The sequence below is a fragment of the Jaculus jaculus genome, chromosome 14 (assembly GCF_020740685.1).
Source record: "Jaculus jaculus isolate mJacJac1 chromosome 14, mJacJac1.mat.Y.cur, whole genome shotgun sequence".
Taxonomy (NCBI): Eukaryota; Metazoa; Chordata; class Mammalia; order Rodentia; family Dipodidae; genus Jaculus; species Jaculus jaculus.
In genome coordinates this window covers 20,457,890-20,483,170 of record NC_059115.1, presented here as the reverse complement: position 1 = coordinate 20,483,170, position 25,281 = coordinate 20,457,890, and the positions used below count along the sequence as shown (strand labels likewise).

At 48.0% G+C, this 25,281-nt stretch overlaps 2 protein-coding genes and 1 pseudogene across 2 annotated transcripts; all 3 read right to left on the bottom strand.

The window, feature by feature from the left end:
- Nucleotides 1–499: 499 nt before the first annotated feature.
- On the bottom strand, nt 500–6,861 carry LOC123454642 (liprin-alpha-3-like). The gene is made up of 5 exons (XM_045133368.1): nt 6,811–6,861; nt 6,465–6,599; nt 3,491–3,642; nt 3,258–3,385; nt 500–585 (listed from the first exon to the last, which is right to left on the bottom strand). Exons 1-5 carry the CDS (start codon nt 6,859–6,861, stop codon nt 557–559), a joined length of 495 nt encoding a protein of 164 aa, XP_044989303.1. The 3' UTR covers nt 500–556.
- Nucleotides 6,862–8,865: 2,004 nt separating this feature from the next.
- On the bottom strand, nt 8,866–12,317 carry LOC123454641 (liprin-alpha-3-like). Its single transcript, XM_045133367.1, has 5 exons — nt 12,084–12,317; nt 10,779–10,880; nt 9,836–10,000; nt 8,949–9,194; nt 8,866–8,904 (listed from the first exon to the last, which is right to left on the bottom strand). Exons 1-5 carry the CDS (start codon nt 12,315–12,317, stop codon nt 8,866–8,868), a joined length of 786 nt encoding a protein of 261 aa, XP_044989302.1.
- Nucleotides 12,318–23,161: 10,844 nt separating this feature from the next.
- Nucleotides 23,162–24,534, bottom strand: LOC123454640 (annotated as a pseudogene).
- Nucleotides 24,535–25,281: the final 747 nt, after the last annotated feature.

The window sequence follows — 25,281 nt, the reverse complement described above, 5'->3', positions numbered from 1 at the left end:
GAGGGGGCGGAAAGAATGTCAGAGCCACAGGTTGGGTCATGATATGCAGAGACATTTCCTCCTACCCATAACTGAGGCCTAACTCCACAATGCATGACCCGTATGCCTCAACAAGGAGGGGCCAGGGGAGGGGGAGGACATGGAGGAGGCTATCAAGGTACCAACTTGAATATATATTTACTGACTACTAAACTAATTAATAAACAACAAAGGCAAAAGAGGAAAAAAAGGGGGAGGTAGAAGTTTAGGTGGGATTTCTTCGTGTTTTCTTTCACGTGTCCCCTGGAGTCCAGCTCTGGTGGCTGGTCCAGGCCCAGTCCACGTGGGAGGCGGGGACACACCCTCACCGCTGGTGGGCAGTTGGTTCAGTTCTCAGGGGAGCTCTGGACTCTGGTCCCCACAGATGATGCTGGGGCAGGGTGGAGAGTCGGCCCAGACCGGGAAGATCTTCAGTCCTGTGAGGTCACCTGCACCGAGGCTGAACAGTCATGGAGTGGGGGTGATCGAGTGCACCAACCCGCGTCCCCTAGGTCTGCAGGTCTGGACTGACGCACCATTAGCCTGGGAGCTGCGTGAAAGCCTGGCCTGCAAGGAGAGCAGCAGATGTTCAGCCTGGAACCCACCTATGACTTACCTCGGAATGTTTGTTCTGTTTTAGTTCGTTTTGTATTTGGTGGTAGTGTCTCACTGAGGCTCAGACTGAACTATATTTCACCCGGTAGTTCTAGGCTGGACTTGACCTCACAGCGGTCTTTTACCTCGGCCTCCCCAGTGCTGGGATTAGAGGATTAGAGGCCTGTGCCACCCTGCCTGACTGTTCAGGGTTTGTTTTTTTTTTTTGTTAACTCCCTTTGGTTTTTTGAGGTAGGGTCTCACTCTAGACCAGGCTGACCTGGAATTTACTCGGTAGTCTCAGGCTGGCCTCGAACTCACAGCAATCCTTCCACCTCTGCCTCCCAAGTGCTCGGATTAAAGGTGTGCACTAACATGCCTGGCTAGGGATGTTTAATTATTGTATTTTTTTCTTCTTTTTTAAAAAATATTTTTGGTTCATTTTTATTTATTTATTTGAGAGTGACAGAGAGAGAGAGAGAGAGAGAGAGAGAGAGAGAGAGAGAGAGAATGGACATGCCAGGGCTTCCAACCACTGCAAACGAACTCCAGATGCATGCGCCCCCTTGTGCATCTGGCCAACGTGGGTGGTGGGGAAGCGAGCCTCAAACCTGAGTCTTTAAGCTTCACAGGCAAGTGCTTAGCTGCTAAGCCATCTCTCCAGCCCCTAATTATTGCATTTTATTTTATTTTTACTATCAATACTGACAAGCAAGCATTCTACTGCTGAGCCATGCCCCCAGCCCTTACTGGGTTCTAGGCAGGAGTTCTGCCACTTAACAACATGCTCAGCCCTGGCGTGTGTGCAGGGATGTATGTGCAGGGAGGTGGTCCTGGAGACCAGGGATCAATGTAGGGTGTCTTCCTCAATCTCACCCCACCTTATCTTTAGAGACAGGATTTTACTTCACCTGGAGCTCAGCAATTTGGTTAGACTAGTTCTCTTGCCCTTGCTTTTACTTTAGTGCTATGGATCTGAAATTACCAGGTGAGCCATCTCCCCAAATTTGTTTTTTCCACGGTAGGGTCTTGCTCTGACCCCAGATGACCTGAAATTCACTACGTAGTCTCAGGGTGGCCTCGAACTCATGGGAATCCTCTTACCTTTGCTTCCCAAATCCTGGGATTAAAGGCGTGTGCCACCATGCCCGGCCCCAAATTTGTTTTTATCTTGAGGCAGTCTCTCACTAAGTGTCCCAGGCTCCCCTAAACTCACTCTTTAACTCAGGAAGACTTGGAACCTAGCAACCCAAGAGCCTCCACCTCGCGGGTAGCTGTGACAGGGAGCACCGCAGGGTCGGAGTCTCCATGGTTTTGGTCACCCTGGCCTCATCCCCAGGTTCCCTCCCCTGGACTTGGACTTCAGTCCCTCCCTACATCACCACCTGGACCTGCTCACCTAGATCTCTCTCTCTCTTTTTTCTGTGACCTGGGATTCAAAAATAAACAACAACAACAATAAAACACATAAACGTGTGGTGGAATGGGGTGGACCGGAGATGTGGGTGAATGGCTTGCCAAGCCAGATGGCCTGGGTTCAATTGCCCAGTACCCATGTAAAACCACATGTACCAAGTGGTGTGTGCACTTGAAGTTTATTTGTACTGGAAAAATACCCTGGTGTACCCATTCTCTTTCTTTATCTCTCTTTTCTTGCCAATAAACAACTAAAAACATAAAATAAAATAAATGTGAGGTGGGAGGATTGCCAGAAGTTCAAAGCTAGACAACTATGAAGTGAAACCCTCTCTGACCACAAACACAAAACATAAGGGAGCAGGAGGGACAGGTCTGCCCTCTCAGCTCCTCACAACACAGAGGCAGGAGCTTCTGAAGCTCAAGGTCATCCAGGTTATCTTGGGCACCAGGGCGAGTTCAAGTCCAGCCAGGGTAACTTAGAAAGCCTATCTCAAGCCAAAAGTGTAAAGAGGACTAGAGATGTCACTCATGGGTAGAGTGCTGGCCTGAAATCCACAGAGAGGGGCTGGGTAGAGCACCTGCCTAACATGTGGGAAATGCTGAATCCAATCCACAGTACTGGGAAAAGCAAACAAACAGGAGGGGCAGAGAAGGTGGCTCACCATTAGGCACTTGATTGCAAAGCCTGCTGAGCCAGGTTCAATTCCCAAGCTGCCTCCACAAACCAGGGACAAAAAGGCAAAAACGTAACAAACCATGGTTGTGCACGCCTTTGATCCCTGCCCTGGGAGACAGAGTTCTCCACAGGATCACCATGAATTTGAGGCCAGCCTAGAGATACAGAGGCAGTTCCAGGTCAGCCTGGGCCAGAATAAAACTGTACCTCAAATAAACAAACAAGCAACTACAAGAGGGAAAGTGGGGCACAAGTGTGTGGTGTTCATTTGTAGAGGCAAGAGGCCTTGGTTTCCTGACACAGAAACATACATGCGTGCACACAAATAAATAAATATTAGAAAAACAAAAAGGATCAATAGCAAGGCATAGTAGCACACATCTGGTTTCCAAGCACTGGAGAGGATGAGACAAAAGGGTTACAATTTCAAAATGAATGAAGAACAGGAGGAATGTAGAGTTAGTATAGGAAATAAATGGAGGGAGGGAGGTCAGGAGGGAGGGGAAAGGTGAGGAAAGGAGAAGGTTGGGAAGAAAGAGGAATTTCTCACCCAAGGAAGAGCTGTCCTGGCCTGGATGTTCCATCTTGCCCTTTGTTTTCTTTCCAAAGAGGTTGCTGAGGTAAGTTTTCATGCCCTTCTTCTTGGGGCCTTTGTGGAGGGCATCTGGGGTGCCCTTGCTGGTGAAGCAAGTCAGAGAGGGAAAATCTGGGATACCCCTGTCCCTACATGTCCTCGTCCCCTCCCATCTCCCCTCCTTGTTCTCAACCTTCATCCCTGCTGACCTTTCTCGGGAGGGTCCCGCATCTTCCTGCAGTGCCAAGGCCTGGGTCTTCCCATGAAGATGAGCAGAGCAGGGATTGGGTGGTGGGGTGTCTCTTGTTACGGTTGGGCCCTGTCCTGGTGGAACCCCAGCTTCCTTCTTGTGGACAGGATTCTGGAGACAGACACAGATGCAGAATTCACTTGCAGGCTTATAATGGGGACTCCCCTTAATGGTGTCTACTAGGAAGGGTCGGGTTGTTTCTGGCTTTATGTGGGTAATTGGGAATCAGGCCCAGGCCCTCAGGCTGTGCAAGCAAGCGCCTTTAACTTCTGAGACATCTCTCCATCCATCCCCCTTTTTGTGGAGGTAAGGTCTCAGTCTACACTGGACTGGCCTGAAACTCACTATGTTCTCCCAGGCTAGCCGTAAAGTCTCACCAATCGTCCTACGTCTCCTGCCACTTTTTAAAAAAAAACATCATTTCACCACATAGCCCAGGCTGGTCCCCAAACTCAGCAATCTTTCTGTCTCTGCCTCACAAACTCTGGGTTGCAGGCATTGAGCCACTATATCCAGGACCTCAAGGATTAATTCTTTTTCTAGCTATAATTCTCAACACAGTAATATTGAAACAATGAAATGGAAGAAGGGGAGAGAAGGAAGGGAGGTGACTCTATATGGCTGGGTGTGGTGCATGCCCACGATACCAGATGCTTGGAAGTTGAGGCTTTTGGACCATTGCTCTCATGTATACAACATCATCCTGAGAAACACAGCAAGACCCCATGTCAAAAACACAAAAAAAGGGGATTGGAGAGATGGCTTAGTGGTTAAGGTGCTTGCCTGCAAAGCCTAACGACCCATGTTCAACTCTCCAGAGCCCACATGAGCCAGAAGCACACAGATGAAGCAAGTGCAAGGTTGCACATGCCCACTAGGTGGTACAAGCCTCTGGCGTTGGATTTCAGTGGCTGTAGACCTGGGGCTCTCATTCTCTCTCTCTCTCTCTCTACAAATAAAATATTTTTTTTTTTTAAGAACAACAACAACAAAAAAGCCAGGCATGGTGGTGCATACCTGTACTTGGGAGGCAGAGGTAGGAGAATTGCTGTGAGCTCAAGGCCACCCTGAGACGACATAGTGAATTCCAGGTCAGCCTGGGCTAGAGTGAGACCCTACCTTGAAAAAAATTAAAAAATAAAAAACGTACAGAAAAGAAATTGAAGCTGGGTGTGGTGATACAAAGTTTAATCCCAGCACATGGGAGGCAGAGGTAGGACGATCATTGCACCTTTGAGACCAGGCTGGGACTACAGAGTGAGTCCCAAGTTAGGCAGGTTTAGAGTGATACCTTTCCTAAGAAAAAAAAAAAAAAAAAAAAAGGAAGCCTATGACAAAAGAAACAGACACACAAAAACACAAAATAAGCGAAAGCAGAGAGATATGGCTAAAGAGAAAGTCTAGACAGGTTCTCGAACCCACTATTTTGGCCTTCCATGTGTCCTTTGGGTTGAAACTTGTTTATTCCTTCCTCTTTTTTGTTACCTCAAAACACACATCCTAGGCAAGTGCTCTATCACTGAGGTACCTCCCCAGTCACATTCCTGAGAGGTGTCTGCCTTCATTCCTCCCTCCTTTCCTTCGCTTGTTACTTACTTTCTTTTTAAAATATTTTATGTTTTTATTTGAAAGCAGATATATACATATATATACACACACATACACACATAGACAGAGAGAGAGAGATGGAGAGAGAAACAGAGAGAATGGGTGTGGCAGGTCCTCTAGCTGCTGAAAATTCCAGAAGCATGCACCACTTTGTGGTTCCAGCTTTACCTGGTTACTGAGGAATCAAACCCAGGTCCATAGGCTTTACAGGCAAACACGTTAACCTCGGAGACATCACTTCAGCCAAAAAGGATGTGTGTGTGTGTGTGTGTATGCATATATATATATATATATATATATATATATATATATATATATTTTTTTTTTTGTTTTGTTTTGTTTTGTTTTGTTTTTGTTTTTGAGGTAGCATCTCTCGCTAGCCCAGGCTGACCTGGAACTCACTATGTAGTCTCAGCTTGGCCTAGAACTCACAGTGATCCTCCCACCTCTGACTCCACAGTGCTCGATTACAGGTGTGCACCACCACTCCTGGTGACACGTGCATTTCTTAAATCCTTCCCCGACTCTTCTCAAAGCATGCCAGCTCCCATGTAGCTGTCCACTCCTGATTCCCATTTCACTGGACCCAGCCCAATTCTCTTCTTTGCCTGGCCCTGCCCCCTCTGGGTGTCTCCAATTGATCCCCCTTTTGGGGTGCTCACCAGGCAGCACAACAATCACAGAGGAAATCAGAAGATAAACAGGCAGGGGAGGATGATGGAGGTGCAGTTGAGAAGAGGAGACAGGCTACTTGGGAGATATGGGCTCCCAGCCTGCTCTGCCTCCTCCTTCCCCAGCCAAATGGACCTGGCTACATTCCCCACCTTGTCCACCCATGCCCCTCCCAGTCCAGGCCCCAGAGGTGGGCCAAAGGCTCAGTGATGTGAAGACCAGCCAAGATTAAATCCACACTTCAGCCAATTCCCTGACCCCCACCTAATCTAAGCTCCCCGTTCCTCACCTGTCCCTCCAAGCCTCGCAGGCGCCACCCCTCATTAAAGCGCTTCCCTGAACCCCCTTCATCTAAACTCCCTGCCTCCCAAATCACCCAACAACCCTCCCCCCCTTATGTAAACTCCCTCCCAACCAAACTCCTTGGCTAAGCCCCAACCATTAGATACCCCCACCCTCAGCTCCCACCTACGCAATGGCTGCAGCTCTTGGTTCTTCTCCGACTGTGCCTCCAGCTGCCCAAGCAGCTCCTCAAAGTTCCCCTGACACTGCTCACTCTCCAAGACCTCTAACTAACCTCACCAGGATCAGCTCAGGCTCCTGGCTTGCCTCCCTCGAGGCCCCGCCCCTGACCCGCAGGCCCCGCCCCTCACCTTGTGCAGAGCCTCTGCTCCCTGTGCCAGCTGAGCCTCAACCTCAGGCAAGGGCGCTGCCTTCTGCAGCATCTGCTGCAGTTTCAGCTTAGAATCTTCCAGCCATTCTTCCAGCTGTCGCCTCTTCTCTTCATTCTGGTCAAGGCAGAGGCATGTGAGTGAGGGTCTTGGGCATAAGAGCCACAACATCCCAGACTCTGCCCTTTCCCCCTGGCAGAACCTCACCTGCCAGTACCAGGACTCCTTGGTCTAGGTGGACCACTATTCCCAGAAGGCCCTGGGGTAGCCTAGGCTGACTACCCCAGGCAAGGAACCCTCTGGGTTTTCTGGAAAATGAAATCCTTGCCTTGCTGAGTGTTGCGGCTTTAACATAGATCTGGATGAAGGTACAAGGCATTGTGGTGGTGCATGCCCGTAATCCCAGCACATAGGAGGCTGAAGCCCGAGGGATTCCTATTCCAGGCCAGCCTACGCTATATAGCAAGTTCAAGGGCAACCTATATAGAGGCACCTAGTCCAGTAAACAACAACAAAAAAGATTCAAACACCCCTATTATGTGAAGAATCCAGCCACCCTTCTGCCACAACACAAGTCTAGAATCACAGAGCACATGCCCCAGTGTCTTCTGGGAAACAAAGCTCCCTCCCATCTGCACAGAGCACCCCCAACAGACAATAATTTAGCACAGTTTTAGAAGCCAGAAGGGAATCCCAGCCAGTATATGAGATGGAACATCATGGTGCCTCTGTGAGAAACCTTGTAGTGGGGCCATAGATTCCCACCCATGGGCCCAAAGTCATCAAGACGGAAGAGAGGGCTGGCGAAACGGCTTAGCGGTTAAAGGGGCTTGCTTGCAAAGCCTGATGGCCCTGGCTTGATTCCCCAGTACAACATAAAGCCATATGCATGCATATGTAAAAGGCCCTAGATAGCTCATTCTCATTCTCTCTCTCCATAGAAATTAATAAATAAATTTAATGGGCTGAAGGGATGGCTTAGCGGTTAAGGTATTTGCCTGCAAAGCCAAAGGACACAGGTCCGATTCCCCAGGACCCACGTTAGCCAGATGCACAAGGGAGCACACACATCTGGAGAGTGTTTGCAGTGGCTAGAGGGCCTGGCACACCCATTCTCTCTCTCTCTCTCTCGTTCTCCCTATTTCTCTGTCAAATAAATACACAAAGATACAGTATTAAAAAAATAAATAGACTTAAAAAGAGTCTAGGCATGCCGGGCAGGGTGGCAGAGCCCAGACATACCACCTACTCAGTATGAGTCTGAGGCAGGAGGATTGAAAATGCACACTATCTTGGGCTATGCATTGAGTTCAAGGCCAGACTGGGCAACTTACTGCAAAGCCAAAGGACACAGGTCCGATTCCCCAGGACCCACGTTAGCCAGATGCACACTGAGGCCTTTTCTCAAAATAAAAAGTAAAAAGGAGCTGGGTGTGGTGGCACACACCTTTAGTTCTAGCATTCTGGAGGCTGAGTTTGGAGGATTGCTATGAAATCAAGACCAGTTTGTGGCTACAGAGTGAGTTCAAGGTCAGCCTGGGCTAGACTTAGACCCTACTTCAACAAATAAAATAAAACAAAATATTTCCAGGCATGGTGGCACACACCTGGTTTTATCCAGTTGAGAACTGGGGAAATGACTCAGCAGTAGAGCATCATTGGTGGTAGTGAGGAGCTGGGGGTGTGGTATATTTCAAAGCATGGGCCTAGAGTGTGTGAAGGCCTGGGTTCAATGCCTGACACTTACACACATGTTCAATTCAGATAGAGAATGTTCCTGTGGTTACATATTAGTCAGGTACTGACGGCCACATAGCTGATCATAAATCCAGTTTTATTGGCTGCAGAGATAACTCGGCAGATAAACACTTTTGATTTCAAAGCTATATGGCCCCGGTTATATTAATTTAATTTAGTTTAGTTTAGTTTTGTTTTTTTCGAGGGAGGGTCTCACTCTAGCCCAGGCTGAAGTGGAATTCACTGTGTAGTCTCATGGTGGCCTCCAACTGGTGGTAGTCCTCATACATCTGCCTCCAAGTGCTGGGATTAAAGGCGTGCACTACCAAGGCCAGCTCAATTTATTTTTAAAATAACTAAGGGTTGGAGAGAAGACTTAGCAGTTAAGTTGCTTTCCTGCAATGACAAAGGACCCAGGTTTGAGTCCCTAGTACACACATAAAGCCAGATGTACAAGGTGGCACATGCACCTGGAGTTCCTTTGCAGAGGCTAGAGGCCTTGGCACTCTCTCTCTACCTGCTTCTTGTTCTTTCTCCCTCTTTCATAAACAATCAATCAAACAAACAAATCTTGTTTTACAGAAGTTCAGTGAAGGGAATCCACACAGCTTGGGAACTGCATCGAGGTTCCACATCATTCGGGAGCTCATGAGCTGATCTCCTCTGGGCCAAAGGACAGGGAAAGCTGGGCGGGGACAGAGGGCAGCCCTGCAGGGGCTCCAGCCTCACCTCCTTGAGCTCCTGCTGCAGCTTGCGGTTGGCTTCTTTGGTCTCATTCAGCTGGTGGTGAGCAGTGGCCAGCTCCTGCTCCAGCTGGCCCACCTGCCCGCGCAGCAATGCCTGGCCCTCCCGCAGCTGGCATACTTCTGCTTGGTGCTGCTCCAGGGCCTCCTGCAGCTCGGCTATGCGCCCATTGGTGTCCTTGACAGAACCCATGCCATTGGCAAGGGTCTGGAGGGAGTGGATGCACAGCACCTAGAGTGGGGAGCTGGGCTGATGATCTGGGGTGGTGATGGGGCAAAACCAACCTCAGCAACAGTCATTCAGATCCAAGTCTGCAGGGGTGAGTCACTGAAGACCATGGAAATTAGTTTTCTGAGTGACCATTAAAAGACTCGGGCATTCAGAAATCCTGGAGTCTGTAAGTTCACTAATATACATTGGGGCCATCACAAAACCACTGAGTTAGTAGACATGGTAGCACAGGTTTAAAATCTGAGATACCTGAATTCAAGGTCAGCATGGTCTACAGAATGGATCAAAATGAAAAAGTAAAGAGAGAGGCTGAAAAGATGGCTCAGTGGATAAAAGTGCTTACAGGCAAAGCCAGAATGGCTGGGTTCAATTTCCCAGTGATCATATAGAGCTAGATGTACACAGTGGTGCATGAATGAGGAGGTACATTTGAAGTGACAAGAGGCCTATACATGGCACCACCCCGCTCTCATCGCCCAGTCAGTTCTGCCCTAATGAGTCGCCCTTTCTTTTTCAATTCCACCAATCCTAGTAATGCTTTAAACCATGTGGGATACATCCAGCCAATCACAGCCAGAGTCAGTCTAGTTGGGCAATGCTAGTCAAGCGTAGGTTTCTATTCTTTATCCTAATTCTCCTACCTTCTCCTCTAGGACTCTGTGATGACGGAAGAGGACTTTTAGTTTCTTAATCATCTCGATCTCCGAGGAGACACCTGCAGAGGACTGGGCCTGGCATTGGACAAAGGTCCTGTGTAGAGATCTTTCCTGCTTGGACACCATATACTTCAGGCGTTCCAACAACAGCTAGAGAAATAGGTAAACCAAGTCAAGCTAAAAGAGAGAACATGTGGGGTCAAGAAGGGGGTGACAGATGTGGAAGAGGCTAGGAGAAAGAGATTTATCCAGGTCAAAAGACATCCCAAGACCGAAAGAAGAAGTGGTTAGAGGTTAATGGCACTTGCTTGCAAAGCCTGATGGCTGGACTCTATTCCCCAGTACCCATGTACAGCCAGATGCACAAAATGGTGCATGCCTCTGGAGTTCATTTGCAGTGGCAGGAGGGTCTGGGGCTGCCATACTCACCCTCTTTCTGCCCCTTTCTCACATATACAAATGAAAGTAAGAAACTGAAAAATCAGATACATTTACATAATCAAATTTTACTAAAAAATGAATAAATGGAACAGCGCAGCAGTGGTTGCCAAGAAAGGCTTGGTGCAGGCAGGTCAGGCAGACCAGGATGAGAAGAGAGGGGAGCAGTAAGGAAGTGAGCACAGGGAGGAGAAGACAGGAAATGAGATGTGGCAAAGGACGGGTGAGAGCCAGGCATGGTGGCTTATGCCTTTCCTCCCAGCACTCGGGAGGCAGAGGTAGGAGGATCGCTGTGAGTTGGAGGCTACACTGACACTACATAGTTAATTGCAGGTCAGCCTGGACCAGAGTGAGACACTACCTCAAAAAAATACATAAATTAAAAAACAAATTTAAAGAAAGCTGGATGAAGAGGTAACACTGAGAGACCCCGCCCCATCACCCCAGGACTCCGCCCTAGCATTGAGGCCACGTCCCCCAAGGCCCTCACCCTCATATTGTCCCGCTCTGCCTTCAGCTCTGCAATCTCTTCTTCCCTTTTCAGCAATTGCTTCCGATACTTTATCAACTTCTTGGTCACAGGCTCGAACAACTGTCCAGACATGGGCAGGATCAGGACACCAGCTCATTCCTTTCCCCATCTCCCTCAGGAGATTTCAGGTTCCTCCCCCATGTCTAAGAACCGCCCCTCGTAATGGTCAGACCCGCTCCTTCTACTATCCACCCTCCTTTTTTACATTTTTCTTATTAATGAGAGTGAAAGAGGGAGGAAGGGAGAGAGAGAGACAGAGAGAATGGGCTCGCCAGGGCTTCCAGCCACTGCAAAGGAACTCCAGATGCATGCGCCACCTGTGCATCTGGCTTATGTGGGTACTGCGGAACCAAAGGAGGTCCTTTGGCTTTGCAGGCAAGTGCCATAAATGATAAGCCATCTCTTCATCCCTCCCCTCCTCTTCTTACTCAGGCTTCACCCTCCCATTTGGACCTATTATATAAAGCCCCTCTTCTCATTGCTGGGACACACCCTTACCATGCGGATCATGGCAGCTTGCCCCTGTGCAACCTCCAGCTCTGACCATCCTCCCATGACTAGGCCGCTGCCTTGCCCATCTGGTTCCTCATCTGCTCAAGTCTTGTCCATCTTGCCACTCAGGTCTCTGCTTTTTTTCCTCTGCCCCACCCCTGAGCAAGTTTTGCCCTTATTGCCCTCCAGGCACCATGCCCTCCTGGCTAGGCTCTGCCTCTCTACTTACTCCTCTGCCTCTTCTTGTCCCACCCCTCCTCCAAGAACGACCCCCCACACACTAGGATACATTCTGTCCCTTATGTCAGTCAGGCCCCATAGGATAGACCACTCCTACCTTGTCCATCAGTCCCTGGTGTCTATGCATCTAGCTCTCTTGTGAATAAGGTGCTACCCACCCAGGTCATGCCCCACCTCTCTTGCAGCTCAAACCATGCTCCCCAGGTTTTGCCATCCAGGTTTCCTCCTGGGGCCCCCGCAATTGTCACCCCTCTGTCCTTTCAGGCCTTGCTCCTCAGTTCTAGGCTCCGCCCCCTGTGTTAAACCTAGTTCCTACCCCCAAACCTCTCCTAGACAAGTCCCCTCCCTGGTGTTAGGCCCCGCCTCCTGAGCTGCCCCGCCCCTTTCCCTCAGACTCCGCCCAGGCTGTTTGTTGCTCAGCCCCGCCCTCCCTGAGCCCCGCCCATCCCGCCACTCAGGCCGCCCAGCAACAGAACAACTGACTCCTCCCTTCCCGCGCTCCCCGAGCCCCGCCCTCGGCCCCGCCCAGACCTCAGGCAGCAGGATGCTGAGCTGCTGCTTCAGGTTGTCATTCTGGCTCAGCTGGCGCACCCTCAATTGTGCAGTGGCCAGCCTGCCCTTCACCTCGCGCATTGTCTCCAGCATGCTCCTCATCTCTGCGAACACCATCTTGAGGAGGAGCTCCGGGTCCCTGCCTGCCTCAGCTGGGCCCGGCAGCGAGCCATGCTGGACTTCTCCGCTGAAGGTGGGCGTCACCTCACACATCGTGGTGGAGGCGCCCAGCCTGCCCGGGACAATCCGAAGTGAGGCCTTCCAGTCACGTAAGAGGGGCAACCGAAGTCCAACCACTCTGCATGGTGGGGAGATTGAGGCACAAACATGCAGTGAGGGACAGTCTCCCAGGAAATCTAAGTGTAGGCTGCCAAATGTTGCCAGGGGAAACTGAGGTCTATGCATGTTAATCAGACAGATTGAAACTCTAGACCCGGCATTGTGGCGCACACCTTGGATCCCAGTACTCAGCTAGGGTAGGAGGTAGGAGCATCTCTGTGAGTCTGAATCCAGACTGAGCCACAGAGTAAGTACCAAGTCCACCTGGGCTAGAGTGAGAGCCTGCTTCAAAAATCAAAGAAGGGCCTGGCGTGGTGGTGCACACCTTAAATCTCAGTATTCAGGAGGCACAGGTAGGTGGATGGCCTTAGTTCAAGGCCTCCCTGAGAATACAGAATGAATTCCAGGTCATCCTGGGCTAGACTGAGATCCAAAGAAGGGCTGGAGAGATGGTTCAGTGGCTAAAGATGCTTGCGGCGTTTGCAGCTTCCCTTCCCTGGTGAGCATCTAAAGCCACATGCATAAGCTTCTGCAGGTTGTTGTGGGGCATGAAACCCTAGTGCGGCCATTCCCTCTCTTAAACAACTCTATTTTTTTTGTTGTTGTTGTTTTTGATTTTTCGAGGTAGGGTCTCACTCTAGCCCAGGCTGACCTGGATGGAATTCACTATGGAGTCTCAGGGTGGCCTCAAACTCATGGCAATCCTCCTACCTCTGCCTCCTGAGTGCTGGGATTAAAGAACAACTCTATTTTTAAAAAGAGAACAAAAATAGGGCTAGAAAGATTGCTCTGCACTGGAGAGATGGAAACAGAAAGATCAGGAGTTCAAAACCATCCTCAACTACACAGTGTGTGAGTTTGAGGCCAGCCTAGGCTATGAAAGACTGTCTCAAAAACCGAAACAGCTGGGTGTGGGGTTGTAAACCTTTAATCCCAGCACTCTGGAAACCAAGGTAGGAGGATTGATGTGAGTTCAAGGCCAGCCTAAGGCTATAGAATGAGATCCAGTTCAGCCTGAGCTAGAAATGAGAACCTATGTCTAAAAAACTAAGAAATAAATGAATGAGTAGGAGGATAGACAAAAGACATAGAGACGAGATGAGATGATGGATAGATAAAAGCATGTGGGGAGCACGGCCGACTCATCTCAGGAGTCTAGACCCAGCAATCCCAGCCTGCACACATCTCCTGTCCCCAACTTCATGAGAACCCTGGATATCTGGGACCTGCCCTCATGGGGTGTTAGCTAAGAGTGGGGGAAGTGGAGGGGACAAGGCTTAGTGAAGTCCAAGGCATTACAAGGGGCTGGGCAGAGATGAAGGAGGCCATTGGAGCCACGTCAGGTGTCCTCAGGTTGGGCAGCTCTGGCTGGCCAGGCCTAACCCAAGAGGGACTTTTGCTTTGTTTCTTCCTTCCTTTCCCCCATACAGACAGCAGCCTGATGGGTTTCAGAATGGCTGATTCCCAACCCGCCCATATGAGGTCTATGACCAAAGAAGTAGCTTTGGCCTTCTGCGAATGGAAAAAGAGGGTGAGGCCCTGTGGGACCTGATGGAGGAGGCAACCGCGGCCTGTGTCCTTGGCATTCAATGTGGTGCCCCTGAGAATCTAGACTCTCAGAAGGTAAGACTTAAGAAAATGCCTATAAGAGAGCAAGCAGGCAGCAAATATGGTGTATCAAACCCATAACTTACTCAGAAGGTACAATCCGGGGTGGCTGGGAGGGGGGAAAGTCCTGTGGAAGCAGTGTCCAACGAGAGAGAGCACACAGCCAATCTCACCAAGACACTCGAAAGTGCAGAAAGAAGTTTCCACACTGAACTGAGAGTAAGGTCTGTTGCTAGGACCTCGCCTGGCAACAACTGTAGGACCAGGTTCTAGAACTGAGGTCTGGACCATGGAACCTGTCCAAAGTCAACCAGTGTCTTAAAGAGGTAGTGGCCCCAAAGACAGAGGGGAGCAAAATGAGATCCAGGAAGATCCCTAATACAATACACAATGAACCTAGTCAGAGATAGAACTATCTAGAACTCTGAGCAATCTAGACCTCAGAGCTTTCTCAGTAGGATGAAGGTGATATTACAAGATACAAGCTTGGCATAGTGCCACATGCTTGTGGTCCCAGCACTCAGGAGGCTAAGGATAAAGGATCAAGTGTTCAAGGCCAGCCTTGGCTAGATAATAGGTTCAGGACTAACCTGGCCTACATGAGATCCTGTCTCAAAAGTAAAAATAAAAACAAAACAAGGGTTGGGATATTACTTAGTGGTCAAGGCACTTTCCTGTGAACCCAAGGATCCAGGTTAGATTCCCCTGTACCCTCATAATCGGGATGCACAGTTTGGCCCATGTGTCTGGATTTCCTTTGCATTGGATTGTGACTCTGGCTAGCCCATTTTCATCCTTCTATCTCTCTCTCTTCCTCCCTCCCTCAAATAAATAAATAAACATTACAGAAACCTAAATACCTGGCTTGAAAGATGGTTCAGTGGTTAAGGCACTTACCTGCAAAGCCTAATGAGCTGGGTTTGCTTCCCCAGCACCCACATAAAGCCAGATGCACAGAGTGACACATCTGTGTGGAGTTTGTTTGAGTGGCTCTAGGAGCTGGAGTGCACATTCTTTGTCTTTCTTTCTCTGCTTGCAAATAAATGAATAAAATACTGAAAAATATTAAAAAAAAACAAAATAGATGGTCATAGCCTTTGTGTCTAAATAACGTTAGAATGATCTATACACATATCCAGCCCACACGGCTTCCTTCTGGGATCCCCTCTGTGTGGGCCAGCTGCATATGATAAGGGGTTCCACTGGCCTGTGTACCCATGGAACATGAGAGTCAGCTGCATTGTCCTCTCAGCCCATGTGACCTCCTGTATCTCATGGTGTGCATGCATGTGGTTATGCATATTTGCATATATGTGGGAACATGTGTGCATGTGTGTGTGTGTGTGTGTGTGTGCGCGTGTGTGTGTGTGTGTGTGCTGGGGGGCCAGAGATCAATGATAGGTGTCTTCAATTTTGCTCCACCTCATTTTTTATTTTATTTTTATTTATTTGAGATAGAGAAAGAGGCAGTTGTGATTGTGTGTGTGTGTGAGTGTGAGTGTGTGTGTGTGAGGGGGGGGAATGGGGAGAGACACATGATTGGGCATGCCAGGTCCTCTAGCAAAGAACTCAAGATTTATGCACCACCATGTTCATCTTGCTGGTGTGGATACTGGGGAATTGAACCTTGGTCCTTAGGCTTTGTAGGTCAGCGTCTTAACTGCTATGTCATCTCTGTATCCCTCCACGTCATTTTTTTGCATATGTCATGTGAGTGGTATGTGATGTGATGTGTGTGTGTTGTATGCATGCGTGTGTACAGATATGTGTGCAATTCATTATTAAGATGGATGATAAATTATATTGGGTTAGTTGTATATCATATATTTATGTCATGTTATACTTATTTCTGTGCATATATTGTATAATAATGCAAAATTGATTATTAATATTGTACGCTATTTTATTTACACTCACAAAATAAAACTCCAAAGTACTTGAACATGTGTAAACCTTTCTGTATTCCAGCATGCACTTGTTTAAGAATGGGAAATTTTACTAGAGAAATGGTGATCCTCCTACCTCTGCCTCCTGAGTGCTAGGATTAAAGGTGTGTGCCACCACGCCCAGCAGCATTATTTTTTAACGAAGGTAGACACATGTGGGCCAACATGTTGTAAAACATGACAGACACACCCATGCAATATAACATTAGAATCACACACACAGTGACATACACAGATGCAAACTCACACACACATGAGTACAAACACGTACACACATACACATTCGCACTCTTGGACAGACATGAGCGCACATGCACACGAATGTGCACACACATGTACAGACATGCACACATATGCACACACACACTCACAGAGGCTCAAGTCCACACCTGTACACCGTTCTTGTCAGGTGAGTTCCATCATTGGCTGCACATGTGAATGTATAACCATTGTCCTTCCCTGGGTGACCTCAGGGGTTCCCAGCATGGACCACGTGGCTGTCCGGGAGAGGGGTGGCAGGTGGAAATTCTGTTATTATTATTACTTTTATGATTAGTTGTGTGTGGATAGATGCTAGATGCCATTGACCTTTATGGATAGAATGGAAATGCAGTGATCCCATATGGCCTATTCAAAAGACAGCAGGATTTTCTCTAGCGTTCCAGTCACTCAAATGGACCAGCATGGATGACACATCCCCCAACTCCTGGATTCATTTGTCCCTCCTTCCTTCCTTACTCCCTCCCTCCCTCCCTTTCTTCCTTCTATTTTTGTTTGTTTTTTCAAAGTAGGGTCTGGCTGTATCCTGGGGTGACCTGGAATTCATTATGTAGCCTCAGGGTGGCCTGGAACTCACAGTGATCCTTGTACCTCTGTCCTCATCTTGTGCTGGGATTGAAGTGTGCCACCATGTCTGGCTCGCTCTTTCTTTCTTCTTCCTTCCTTCCTTCCTCCCTCCCTCCCTCCCTCCCTCCCTCCCTCCCCCCCCCCTCCCTCCCTCCCTCCCTCCCTCCCTCCCTTCCTTCCTTCCTTCCTTCCTTCCTTCCTTCCTTCCTTCCTTCCTTCTTTCCTTCTGTTCTTTCTTTCTATTTATATGAGAGAGAGAATGGCAGCACCAGGGCTTCTATCCACTGCAAACAAATTCCAGATCAGTGTTCCACCTTGTGACTCTGGCTTTACATGGATCCTGGGGAATCAAACTGGCTTCCTATGCTTTGCAGGCAAGCACCCTAAACCACAGAGCCATCTCTCCAGGCCTCCGTCTTTTAGTTCTTGAATCTACTCATTACCAGTTAAGCGATCACCCTTCGTTACATGCTAAACTTTTACACATGGAGAATTTTTATTCATCATTAAATAAATACTTCTAGATCCTACGTGCTTTTCCTTGTTCTGTAATGAAATGGCAATTTAAAAATGATTTTAGTTCACATGAAAATGCAAGACATAAAATTACATGTCCTGACTTTGGGGAAGGAATTGTCAAGTAGGAGGGACAGAGATATGCTAAAGAGAATGCCACTGAAAGTAATCAACACACCAAGGATAAGTAGTAAATATATAAGTCCTACAAATAAATGATAAAATATAACATATACAACATATTATATCTACCATATATTATATGTTATATATAGTATATTAAATAAACACTTTAAGATTCTATGTACTTTTCTTGTTCTCTAGTGCAATGGACAAGTTTAAAATAATTTAAAATGATATATGTCTACTCTATGTATTATGATATACATATTAGGATTGGAGATTTCCTTATAAACCAAACCACATCTTCTAAGAATATATATTAGAATATATATTAGAATTGAAGACTTCTGTATAAACCAAAGCACATCTTCCAAGAATATTTATTATACAGTATATTAGGACTGGGATTTCCTTAAAGACCAAACCACATTTTCTAAGAATATATAATAATAATTATTAGGATTGGAGATTTCTTCACAGGCCCAGCCACATCTCCTAAGGTAACTTTTCCACTTGAACACCAGAGGGCCAACTTGGCTCACAAAAGCCCCGAAGTTCCCTCCTGCGTGAGCAGGAGCGCCCCCTACCAGCCATACGAGGAAATTACACAATTAGAAAATTAACAGCAAAAAAAAAAAAAAAATACAGATAAAATCACTCACACTTAATCAACATTTAAAACATCAATTAAAACAGTTCAAACTGAATTGACTATTTGTTCACATGGCTAAAGAAAACCCAGGAAGTCTGTCATTCAAATCTGTTGTGCACATTTTTTATTATTTTTAATTTAAATATTTTATTTTTTATTTATTTGAGAGAGAGAGAGAGAGAATATGTACACCAGGGCCATGTGCGACCTTGTACATCTGGCTTACATGGGTACTGGGGAATCAAATCTGGGTCCTTAGGCTTCACAGGTAAGCGCCTTAACCCCTGAGCCATCTCTCCAACCTGCATCATATACATTTTGTCAGGCCCTGTGTGTATTGTTCATTGATTTCTCAAATCAAGAATCAATTTTCAACCATGATGTTATCAATTGAATCATCATTCATGGTATTGTTTGGTAATCACATGAATTACTCAAGATTAAATATCAATTGATCACTTGTATTGGCAACTTCCTCATTGTGCTTTTTTTACTGAGATTGTAACGGGCTTTTAAAATAAGAGGTATTCTTTTATTCAAATGGGCAACATGCAGGGCATGGTGGCTCAAGCCTTTAATCCCACATTCAGGAAACAGAGGAGGAGGATTGCCCTGAGTTTAAGACCAGCCTGAGAAGACAGAATGCATTGCAGGTCAGCCTGGGCTACAGCAAGACCGTACCTTGAAAAATCAAAATAAATAAATAGTTAGGCTGGGGAGATTGTGCAGTGGTTAAAGGCACTTTCTTGCTAAGCCTGCTGGCGTGGGTTTGATTCCCTAGGACGCACATAAAGCCAGCATGTGTGCGTCCCCTCACTCCTTACAAGCAAATACTCTTGAGCCTGGACTGTATGAGAATTTGCCAAAGTGTGTTGTTTCCATCATAACAGAATGTGAAGAAACCCTCTGTAGATACAGTCATCTGCGAGGAAAAGAAAAACAACAAAACACAACTTCAGAGGCTAAGAGTCCTTTCTGGACAAGTGTGTGTATGCGTTCCTCCCCCAGCCCCTTGTATTGCCCATAATGATGTAAGTACATGCATCAGATGACCGTCTTTACATGGAAATCAAATCACCTGTTTTTGTTGATGTACGATTTGTAGATTTTATTTTATATTTGTTTTTGTTTTTCAATTTAGTGTCTCGCTCTACCCCAGGCTGACCTGGAATTCACTATGCAGTGTCAGGCTGGCCTCGAACTCATGACAATCCTCTCACCTCTGCCTCCGCAGTGCTGGGAGTGGCCTTTGGGTGCCCAGATGACTCCATCACAACTCAGCTGTGCGGCACAGAGCATGTGGGTTTGCTGACCATCCACCTGGTCCTCAGTCTTGATTAAGCCTGATAGACACTACAGATGCCTGATTCTTTCTTTTTCCAATGGGGGGAGGTTAATTAGACATGTCAAAATTGGTTTTGGTTCATTAATTTTTTTTCACAGTTAAAACATAGACACAGCCATTACTCTCAGAAGATACTGTAGACTTTTAAACAGATTTGAAGCTTTTTTTTTTTTTTCAAGGTAGGATCTTGCTCTAGCACAGGCTGACCTGGAATTGACTATGTAGTCTCAGAGTGGCCTAGAACTCATGGCAATCCTCCTACCTCTGCCTCCCGAGTGCTGGAATTAAAGGTGTGCGCTACCATATCCAGCTTCAGACTTGAAGCTTTTAACATTTCAGTGAGTTTTGAAGTACTAAATGACCTGACCCTATATTAGAGTTAAGTATAATATGTATAATAGTATACACCTGTATATATTAGTTTTTAAATTTATTTTCAAGCAGGGGGGAGAGAGAAAGAAAGAGAGGGAAGGAGAGAGAGAGAAAGCCACTGCAAATGAACTCCAGACACATGTGCCACTTTGTGCATCTGGCTGTACGTGGGTACTGGGGAATCAAACCTGGGTGGTTATCCTTTGAAGGCAAGTACCTTAATCACTGAGCCATCTCTCCACCCCCTATATTAGAGTTAAATTCAATGGGATTAGTGCTGCAGAGATGGCTCAGCGGTTAAGGCATTTGGCTGCAAAATTCAATGACCAGGTTCTATTCCCCAGGACCCATGTAAAGCCAGATGTACAAGGTCACACATGCATCTGGAGGTTTTAGTGACTGGAGGCCTTTGTACACCCATTTTCTGTCTTCTCTCTCTCTCTCTGCTTGCAAATAAATAAATAAATAAACAAACAAACAAATAAATAAATAAATGTTTTTAACTGTGGTGGGATAGAGTGCGAACTTGACAAGAGCTGAAGTATTTATACTTCACCTTCCTCAGTCACTTGAGCATCTTTGGAATCTCCTAGGAGTCACACCTCTCCAAAGCATCTGAGGTGTCTTTGGATCTCCCAGAAGGCAGGAATCTGGGGATAGCCCTGGTTGTTTTGAGAGGGGTTTAACTGAAGAAGAAAGACCCATGAATATGTGGGCTTCATCTTCCTGTTATGGGAAACTGAGGCACAAAAGCCAGCACAGAGCCAGAGTGGAGACTCTGAAGGTTTATTCATGTAGACCTGGACTCAGAGGAATCACTTCCAAAGCTTCAGCTCCAAGCGTTGGCCTCTCAGAGTGTTTATAAACACTATGCCAGGCAGTCTGACATCACCTTGTGTTTTATTTTTGTGTTTTATTTTATTTATTTGCAAGCATAGTGATAGAAAGAAGAGAGAGAGAATTGGCATGTCAGGGCCTCCAGCCAATGCAAATATACTCCAGACCAATGCACCATTTTGTCTATCTGGCTTTGCATGGGTACTGAGGAGTTGAACCAGGGTCCTTAAGCCTTAACTGCTGAGCCATGTCTCCAGCCCAAGCAGGAGGCTCTCTGTCATCGCTCTCCATCAACCTTGGTGAGATAGGGCGTCCCAGGAAATGAAGTGTTTACTGATTCCTCTCATCCACATCTCTCCAATTCCAGGATGGCAGGTGCAGAACCCTCCACACAGGTACAGCTTTGACATGGGTCCTGCAGGTCCCACCACTGTGAACACATGGTCTACACCCACTGCACTGTGACCTTGTAAAAAATAATTGTGCCCATGTGCCTCATGTCTATGTGATATTTGCAGTGATTAGTAGACATAGTGCTGTCTGCCTTTGCATGCTTTGGAGAGGTTGGTACTGATACTAAGTCATTAACAGGAGTTTACTGTGGAAGAAGTCTCCAAAATCCATTCCAGCTGGGTGTGGTGGCACAGGCCTTTGACCCCAGCACTGGGAAGACAGAGGTAGGAGGATTGCTGTGAGTTCTAGGTCAGCCTGAGACTACAGAGTGAATTCAGGATCAGCTTGGGCTGAAGTAAGACTCTACCTCAAAATACAAAAAAAAAAAAAAAAAGAAAGAAAGAAAAAAAAAAAGAACAGAGAAAGAAAGAAAAAAAAACACAACCAACTAAACAAACAAATCTAAGACACCACTCAAACGTCAGATAGGTAAGGAGTCCATCATGCTTCTACTCACCCAGCCATGGCTTATATGGGACACATGTCTATAACCAGAAGTGGGGAGAGGAAAAAAAGCAGGGGATTAATACCTTTGCCAATATTTGGAATAATTTTCAACAACCATGTCAATAAACCACTGTGAACAGAACATGTCAATCATGGTACTTGTTGAACCATTTTGTGTGTGCGTGTGTGTGTATGTGTGTGTTTTCTTTTCCCGTTATGGACAAGTTCTCACGGAGCCCAGGCTGTTCTTGAGCTCCTGACCCCACCCCACCCCTGCCTCCACCTCCTGAGTGCAGAGATGACAGGTGTGTCACCAAACCCTGAGATGCGACGGCCTTAACTTGAGGCCCTCCTGCTAGGAGGACCAGCAGTCACCTCGTGCTTTTTCTGTTACAAATCTCTACTGCGCAATCTTTTCTTCAGGCTTGACAGGCCATGCTTACTTCATGACTATTGTCTTGTTGCTGAACAAGAAATCCTCTCATTATGAAAAATTAGCACAAGTATTTTCAGTCTCTTAATAGTTACATGGCTTCTAGAGTAGTGCATAAAAATGTAATGAAATGTTGCTATAGTTAATGTTGGGCACACTAGACAGCAATTACACACACACACACATATACGTTCATTTATTTATTTTAGAGAGAGAGAGAAAGAGAAAGATACAATGGGTGTGCAAGAGCCTTTAGCCATTGCAAACTCCAGATGCATGTACCACTTTGTGCATCTGGCTTACACTGGTTCTGGGGAATCAAACCTGGGTCCTTAGGCTTTGTAGACAAGCACCTTAGCCATCTCTCTGGTCCTCCATTTTCTATCTTTATTTTTTTTCTATTTTATAAAGCTCTAAATTTATTAACAACATTAAAAAATTTCACTCTCCCTTCCAAAATATTTTATAATAAAAAAAATCAAAACTGTTCTCAGCTACTATACAAGTTGCCGCTTCCTTTTCTTAGGACCATCCTCTGCCCCTCAAACCTCTTTCCCACCTTCCACAGTATGGCCACTCATCAAACCCTCTCCGTTCTCTCCCCAAATATCCTGCCTTAACTGCCCAGCCGCGCCAAGCTGGCTTTCCAGTCCAGGCAGCAGGCGAGGCCAAATGCCAGAGGAATGCACAGGCAATGCCCAAGAGACAGGAGTAAGCTTTGTGCTTTTAGGAGAACAGCTAGCTGACGTTCTCCAAATGGATCACTGTCTTTTGCCCCACGGGCACCTGTTTAGAGCCAAATAGTTGGCTTTGGGTTGTCCACAGTCCGGCAAAGCCTTTGTCCAGATGTCCCAGGCAAAGGTGTGACAGCAGGATCCGGTGACTGCACCTTCTGTCTCCCCTGTACTGCTAAGTACGGGAAGAGTGGAGCATGGCTTGTGGGGGGGCTAGATGGAGCCCCAACTTCTCCAGACCCCAAGGGGAGGAAGTTTTGGTTTTTGGCAGGCAGGGCCAGCCAGGACCCAGGGAGACGGGAGTGGAGAGAGAGCAGTGTAACCACAGCGGTCCGGGGCAGGCAGTGTTCCTTCTGAGAACACCTCTCAGCCCCTTCATCCTGCAAATGCCAGGATGAGTCCACAAAGGAGGGAGGAAAAGAAGAAAAGGCCTGTGCTAATGGGAAGTGCAGGAGGTGACGGGTGCTCAGGGCGAGGGCGAGGCCTGCAGGAGTCGGTCCTTAGCGGCTTTCCTGTTCCGAGGCAGGGCGGGCAGGAGCCGGGCCCTCGGCCTCCTCAGCTCCGCTGCTGTCCTTAGCGGGGAAGACTGTGCGCGGCCTCGCTGGACACAGACCGCGCCGCACGTCCTCCCGCTGCTCGCCAGTCGTCGCCCGCGGCTCCAGGCGTCCTCAGCCTGGCCTGCGCCTGGCTGGGAGTTAGCGCCCATGTCCCAGGCGGAAACACGGCCCTCTTTGGACGCAGCACACGCCACAGATGCCCCCAAGCCACTGAGGAGACGGCGGGCAACCTGGAGATGCGGGTGGGCAGCGCTTCTCCTCGGCCCCTCCCCACGCCCCGCCGCCCACCCCCAGCCCCGCCCGGGCTGTGCGCGCTTCCTTCCGCGTCCGCGCAGACGCACGGCGGGGCCGCCAGGGAAGCCCCCCGGACTCGGCGGAGTTCTGGGGAGATGTTAAGTTCTGTGGCATGAAGCGAGGCTCCGTGCCGGCGTTCCAAGACGGTGATAGCCGGGGAAGACGAAGCCATACCCGTGGCCCTCGGGGGAGATGGCAAAAGTAAATGGCCCCACATGGCCCTGGCTGCCCCTGGATTTCAGCAGCGCGCATTTGGGGACCGGGAGTCGTTCAAGACCCCGATGGCCACCACGAGTGGCCAATGACTCAGGCACACGGCGCAGCTGACCTGCTCCCCACAGCCCGAGGTGCAGAGGTCGCCATCGGCTGTCGGCATCACCGAGTGGTCAGGTCCTGAAGCCACTGAGGCCACCTTCACCACAGGCCTGTCCAGCTGCGCTTGCACATGCACCATGCTCCTCCTCTTGGGCTCCTCAGCCCAGTCACCCCAGCATTGTCCCGGAAGGAGGTCAGAGGAAGACGCGGCCATCCTCGGCGAGGGCTGCTGTGTGACTGTCTCCTGCTGACACCGGCACCACTTCTGCAGTTCCGTTCCCAGGGCCCATCTCTGAGCCCTCCACTGAACGGCCTCTTCCCGGGGCAGCTCATCACTGCAGCCACAGGAGGACACTGGCCACTGTTGCTCAGACACACGGTATGCCTGCCGCCAGCTTCGGCCTGTACAACATCCTCTGGGAGGGGCAAGGGCTGGATTCTTCCTCTCCATCACATTTCCGCCCAGCCCCAGCCGGCCCACATCACCCTGGCCCAATGTCAGCACCAAGTCCGGTTCTGTCTGTGGGACCTGTGCGAGACCTTCACCTTCTTGCTTTTGGGGATGGCATCTTCAGGGGGTGATCTTCTCCTAGCTATGCGCTTTGGGGGCATCTTCTTGTCCTCAGAGGAGGGAGGCAGCAAGGAAGTCCAGCGCTCAGTGACCAGGCTGCGAACTGCCCTGGAGCATGCCCACTGGCTATCGTTCAATCTACCATTCAATGTCCACCCATACCTACATCTCTCTGTGCACCTACCAGCTTCCATATATCTGTCATGTAGTCGTTCACTTATCTTTTAGCAATCAATTTATATATTTCATTTACCTACTTACCTTTCACTTGCTTGCTCTATCCCAGTATGTGTGTGTATATATATATATATATTTTTTTTTTTGAGAAAGAAAGAGAGAGAGAGAGGGAGGGAGAGAGAGAGAGAGAGAGAGAGAGAGACAGAGGGAGAGAATGGGTGTGCCAGGGCCTCCAGTCACTTCAATCGAACTCCACATGCATTTGCCACCTTGTGCATCTGGCTTCCCATGGGTACTGGGGAATCAAACCTGGCTCCTTAAGCTTCTCAGGCAAGTGCCTTAACTGCTGGGCTATGTCTCCTGCCTCTCTATCTTTCTTCTATGCTTAAATCTCTTACCTAACATCTATCTATCTATCTATCTATCTATCTATCTATCTATCTATCTATCTATCTATCATCTCTCATATACCTATCTCTCATCTATCTATCAACCAATCAATCTTCTATGTAGCCATCCATCTATCCACCTGTCTATAACTATTCGAGACAACTTCTTTGACAAGTACTAGGGACCCTTACTAGTCAGTATAACACTGACCAGAACACTGTGTTCCTTGGGCTGTGTGGGTGGAAGGTTTGCTGGAACAGAATTCCATGCATTAACATACAG